The sequence below is a fragment of the Mus pahari genome, chromosome 14 (assembly GCF_900095145.1).
Source record: "Mus pahari chromosome 14, PAHARI_EIJ_v1.1, whole genome shotgun sequence".
Lineage (NCBI taxonomy): Eukaryota > Metazoa > Chordata > Mammalia > Rodentia > Muridae > Mus > Mus pahari.
The window spans coordinates 4,641,024-4,647,103 of NC_034603.1; the positions used below are offsets into that span (position 1 = coordinate 4,641,024).

Here is a 6,080-nt window from a genome sequence, read left to right on the forward strand (position 1 = left end):
AAGACACACTGTGAGAGTGAGACACTGTGAGAGTGAGACACACTGTGAGAGTGAGACACACTGTGAGAGTGAGACACACTGTGAGAGTAACCCCTACTTGTATCCACAGTTGGAGTAGACCCCCTGGCTCCTCTGAGGGGTGGGGAAGGCGCCTCTGCTTGCTTACCCGACACACGTACTGGCTCTGGGGTCCAGGCGAGAAGGTCTTGGAGCGGATGATGGTATTCCCTCGAAGAAATGGCCCTGTCGAGGGGGCCCCCACCCGCCGGTCCTTGGGGCGCACCACTGTGGGGGACGGGGCCACGTTGTCAGTATTGGTCTCTCTGTCCACCTGCGGAAGAAGTCAGTTTTTACACCAATTGTCCCCCTAGTCTCAGGGCCCTCTCTTGGTCTACTTGGCAACTCCCACTTCTATTATTTCGCTTTTGGCCATATAGTCATAGATGAACTTCTTGGGCTCTCATAATGCTGGCCCCAGCAGCTCCTGTAAACAATGGCGGAACTCAGGTCCTAGTGTGCGTACTTAAGTACCAGCTACATCCAAGACCTCCTAGCTCCCAGAGTAATGCTCCTAGCCATTACTCTGATATTTTTCTGGAATTAAGGAGGCAACTAGCAAAACTCCTTTCGGCAATAGGTCTATGATAAAGCGTGGTAGCACAAACTTATAATCCCAGCACTCAGGAAACCGAGTTCAAGGCAGTCTGAGCTACACAGTGAGATCCTGTTAAAACAAACAAACAAAAAAACCAACCAACAAACAAACCAACAAACCGACCATCATGTTCTCTATTGACTGCATATAGCAGCTACCAGCAATAGACACAAACACAGCCCAGAAACTTCAAGAGCAGCACATGCTTGAGTGTGACTAGAGTGCCCTCTGGTGGGAGATCTCGTATAGAGGCAACAGAAAAAGCACTTGTTTTGTTCTAGGACTCCAGTGGCCAGAGCTCTACCCCAGGGCTCTGTATAAGAACATCATGTACTGCAGGCATCCTGAGGGCACTGACAATACAGATCCAGGCCTGTGAGCAAGGCCTGAGCATTTTATAGATGATGAAATGGAGGCTGGGTGGGAATGAAGTTAGCTACCCAAGCCTACCTAACTAGGCAGGGGCACAGTCGGGCTCTGAACTAAGACTGCAAGGCTTGAGATCTGAGAAACAGGGACTCCACAGAGGACAAAAGAAAAGGAAGGGACGCATCAGCCCCTTCTGGCGCACTCCAAATCAAGCATGGGGACTGCCGCTTCTGAGCACAGAGCCCACTTGGAGAGCTGTCCCCCGAGGCCAAGAGCCTTTTCTGGCAGCCCAGACACAGATGAAAGATCTTCTCAGACTGCCTCTTTTTACCTTTAATGCTGGGCTCTCCTCTGCCTCGGGGGAGACCTTTTCAGTGAAGACATCTTCCTCTCCCTCCTCTTCCTCCTCAGCGACTGCCTCATTCTCACTGGTCTCTTCCTCGTACGTCCTGTGGTGACAACACTATGGTTATTCCCCCCAGACACCATTTAGCCTCTATTCCCCTGCCCAGAAGTGTATCCAGGCAGGGTCTCTAAGACTTATGATTGTGAGGGCATTTATCAAAAGATATGTGGCTGGCTGGAGCTTAGTATCAAAGCATTTTTCTAGGATGTCTGATGTCCCAGGTACTATCTCTAGGATCCAAGCACAATAACCAATTCTATTATTAATTTGTGTATGTGTGTGTGTGTGTGTGCATGTATGTGTGTATTCTTGTCTGTATGTGTGCATTTGAGTGCAAGTGCCCATGGAAGCCAGAAGGGGGCGCTAAGATACAGAACATTCCATATGAGAAAAGTGCCCTTCTATCTACCCTAGCCACCTAGCCTCCCTTCCATTCCCTGGTGGCCCGGGTGGGCTTTCTGGTATTATAGATGGAATTAGATGTTTCTGGAGTTTCCTATAAGAAGACTCATGCTGTTTAGTTCCTCTTGGCACGACAACCATCAGTAGCTTTTCCTTTTTATTACTGAATAATATTCTACTGGATGTGGTGGGTTTAGCACTTCATCAATCTCTGAATACCAAACTGTGGCCATCTCTCACATACCGTGACCAAAGTTCTATGGACACCTGTGGACAAGTCTTTGGTAGGGAGCCAGGTTGTCATTTCTGTTAGATATTGCATTATTGGTTAAGGTGGCCACAGTGAAACACCCCAGAGCTATATTGCCTACAGTTCCAGAGGCTGATGTCCAAGATCAAGGCCATGCAGAATGCATGGCTTCTCCCGAGGTCCCTTTCTGTGGTCTGCAGGAGAAGGCTCCTTCCTGCTGTCTTCACTTGGCATTTTCTGTGATCACGAATGCCTGGTGTCTCCACATGTGGCCACATTCCCCCTTTTTATAGAGATGCCCACCAGGTGGATAAGGTTCATTCCACCTTTTGTTTGTTTTGCCTTATTTTCCAAAACAGGGTTTCTCTTTCTGGACTCACTCTGTAGTCCAGGCTGGCCTTGAACTCAGAGATCTGCCTGCCTCTGCTTCCCGAGTGCTAGGATTAGAGGTGTGCACCTGGCCTCATTACTCATTTCTCTCTGGCTATCTTGGGATTGAGGTCAGGACCCTAGGTACGCTGGGGCCAACTTTCCACCACGGAGCTCTATCACAGCCAACAGAATCTCCATCCTTTCTCTTCCAATGCTTCAGTTCTGTGGCCCAAACCAGACTAACTTTTGGTTGAGGTAAAATAAGAAAAACTAATTTTCCCATTCATACAGTTACATGCTCAGTATCATTTGCTGAACAGCCCGTACTCTGGTGACATGTCCTGTCCCCTGTCCCCTGGTCTCCAGGGCTGGAAGGAACTGTGAGACGAACAGGCTGCACATGTTGGATAGTAATTTACATCTCACCCTGTCTTGACTTCTCAGAGATGTCCATGGTTGCCAGCCCTGGCCTGTGTGAAGCAGCATCGCTGTGCTGAGCCACTAGAATCCCAGCCAAAGCAGAATGCGACACACGGCCTGCCAACTGTGGGGAAACACAGCCTCTCTCTCCCCCGAGGCTTCCCCAGCAGGGACAGTCAACCACTGTTCGATGGAAACTGCTCCTCACTAAGGAGGGAACTTCTGATAAGGGAGCTTTGCTCTCCTGCCTCCTCTGTAGCCTCGACAGCCTTAGACAATCAGCTCCACAGGCAGCCAACACAGAGGGCAGCCTGCAGGAGCCACTCACTCACCAGCCCTTCCTGGCTGCCTGAGAAAGTCAATAGTGCTGAGGGGGAAGTGTGGTCACCTCACAGGTGACAGCCTCATCCAGTGTCACAGGCTGCTAACAGGGAGCAGCTAGGTGGCTTAGCCCAACTGAACACTTGACCGATAGGCGAGTCTCTGCTAGTTTACTGTGAATCTGATTGAAATGTTCCAGGAACAGAGAGGAGGGGGGTGTTGTGTGTGTGTGTGGGGAGACTGCGCTCCATCTCAACAGAGCAGAGAGAACAACACACACAGCATCTTTCACCCACCGCAGTGGCAAACCAAGCAACGAACGGGAAAAAAAACGCCAGCTGACGTTTCTCCAAGTAGAGTGAGATTGTGAGCAAGCGATGCTCGATTCGTAGGCAAGTTAGTGGCATTATCTGTCAAGCCGCGAACACAGGCTTCATTCAGGCGGTGCTGGAGGCCGAACCCTGGACTTCTGTACTAGGCAAACACTCTGCTTCTGAGCTGTATCCCCTGCCCCAAATGTACATACTCTAGGTTAGTACAGCAGCTCAGTTACACGCTGGAGAGTGCGTGTTCCTGGAATTCTTAGTCTCTGTTGGTGGGAGGGTTGCCTGTCTAATAATTCCTACTGGAGAATGCGACACATGTGTTAAGAGGTGACACGCTCGGGACACAGCAGGGCCACCTGTGAGCATTGCCTCAGACAGACACACATCTGGGCTTTTACTCTCCTAGGGTTTGAGACAATGTTTTCCTGTGATTTCTTTCCGGTTAATTATCGTGTGTGTGTGTGTGTGTGTGTGTGTTTGTATGTATACACGTGTGTGAGGGTCTGAGGGTCTGGGCATGCTACAGTACACTCATGGAAGTTAGAGGGTAACTCCCAGGAATTGGTCCTCTCGCTCTATCTACCGTGTGGATTCTGGGGTCATCAGGCTTGGCAGCAAGCGCCTTTTCACACTGAGCCACCCCACTGCCTCTTCTATGGTTTCTAATACTACAAGTATTGTTTTGCCTGTGACTGTTTAAAAGAAACAAACGCAGTTTTCTACTTGTCTGTGGTGATATACACCTGATCTCAGAGAGCTGGAGGCCAGCACTGCCACAGAACAGACCAACGGAGAGCTATGCCCCTCTGAATGCTTGCAATGAAGGGGTTAAAAAGGGGGTGGGGATGGGGGAGAGGGTAGCAGAGATGCACTGGGCCTTAATACTGCAAGTGCCCTAGTGCTGAGGGGTGATCTCCGGAGACCTCCACTGGACTCCAGAGCGGAGCAGGTGCACCAGAGCCAGTGATCGCCCCAGGATCAAAAGCCACCTCCAGGCAGGCCCCAGGAAGGGAGCTGCAGATGGACCCACCCCACCACAGCAGCGCTGGGAGGCCTGGCCCTCTTTGTAAGCTGGCATCTGGGAAGTGTGAATGGCAGGGGGTGGGGAGAGAGGGGGCCACGAGGGGAGCAAGAACAGAAGGTGGTTGCTAGGAGACAGCTTGAAAAGTCTCAGCATTAGCTTGGAATTCAGGAGAAAGCACTGATCTTGTGCCAGGGCGTGGGGAGAGGGGACCTGGGCTGCTTCTGGCATCAGACCTTAGCTTGGGTGACTGTCAGCATAGGGGTTGCCAGGGACAGAGAGAGTGAGAGGGACACTGTGACCAACCCAGAAACAAAGGAATACAAGATTCCAGTGGCCTGGTATGCTCTTCATCACAGGGAGAGATGGCAAGAGTGTGTATGTCAGCAGTTCTCACCAGTGGGCCCAGTCCAGCCTGCTGCTTTCCCTCCTGGGCAGTTGAAGCTGTGCACTGCTTTTACTTATACTTATTTTTAAGTATAATAGTTAAACTTATTTTTAGGCGATGCCAGGGTCTCAGAGTATCCCAGGCTAGCCTTGAACTCATTATATGGCCAAGGATAACCTTGAAATTTGATTCCCCTTCCTTCACCTCCAGAGTGCCTGCACTGGAATTACAGGCTATGTGGCATTGCACTGAGTTTATGGAGTGCTGGGGAATTGAACCCAGGACTTTGTGCATGCTAGGCAAGTATCCATCAACTGACCTACACTCCCCAGCCTATTTTTAAAGTACCTCAATAAAAAAGGCAACGATCATTGAGGCATGAACAAGTACTAAGAAATGTCAGCCCCAGCATCCATGGATGGGACTGTTGACAGAACACAGGCTTGGCTGCTAGTTACTCATGGCCCATGGCTGCTTTCAGACGGTAGAGGTAACTTGAGAGACATAGCGGAAGCTGTGTGGCCACAGCAGATGGTATTTGCCATCTGGTCCTGTCCCGGAAACATATGGTGGCCCCTGGAGTTAAAGATGGTAGGGGGAGGTTCCTTCCAAGACCAATTACAGAGTTCAGGACTCCAACAGTGACAACACAAAATGAGGTATTGAGTGTGTCTTCTAGGTTGTTGACTGCAGTAGAAAGTCTACTCGCCCCTGTTCACTGCAGCCAAGGTATCCACTAGCAAGCATGGTCTGTGTACACTGAACGCTAGTCAGCCAGGATAGCTGACCCGTGACCCGTGACAACAGGTAAGGACCTGGAGGACATTAGGCTAAGGGAAAGAAGCCAGGTGCAGAAGACAAACTCTGCCCCTATCCTTTATGTATGGAATCAAAAAGTTGACCTCACAGAGAAGGAGGAAGAATGGTAGTTCCAAGAGAAGAGAGGTCACCATGTGACTCAGACAGGAAAGTTCTGCTATGTGAATGCACTGCCTGGCTGTGTATAAGAATGACTAAAAGAAAAAAAAAAAAAAAAAAAAAAAATGACAAAAATAAAATAGACATAGGGCAGGCTGGGTTTAGAGGATTATCTAGAATGCTGATCTGCAGAGTGACTGCCAGGCTAACCAGGGCTCCATAGTCAGGTACT

General features: G+C 50.0%; 1 protein-coding gene across 1 annotated transcript in view; it reads right to left on the reverse strand.

Annotated features, from left to right (window-relative positions):
- Window positions 1–6,080, reverse strand: part of Wwc1 (WW and C2 domain containing 1) — a 137,142-nt gene that overhangs the window by 10,239 nt on the left and 120,823 nt on the right. Inside the window, exons 18-19 of the mRNA XM_021211689.2 lie at window positions 1,356–1,473; window positions 167–331 (exon numbers count right to left, since the gene is read on the reverse strand). Of these exons, the coding sequence (XP_021067348.1) occupies window positions 167–331; window positions 1,356–1,473 (283 nt within the window). The remainder of the gene's footprint in view (window positions 1–166; window positions 332–1,355; window positions 1,474–6,080) is intronic.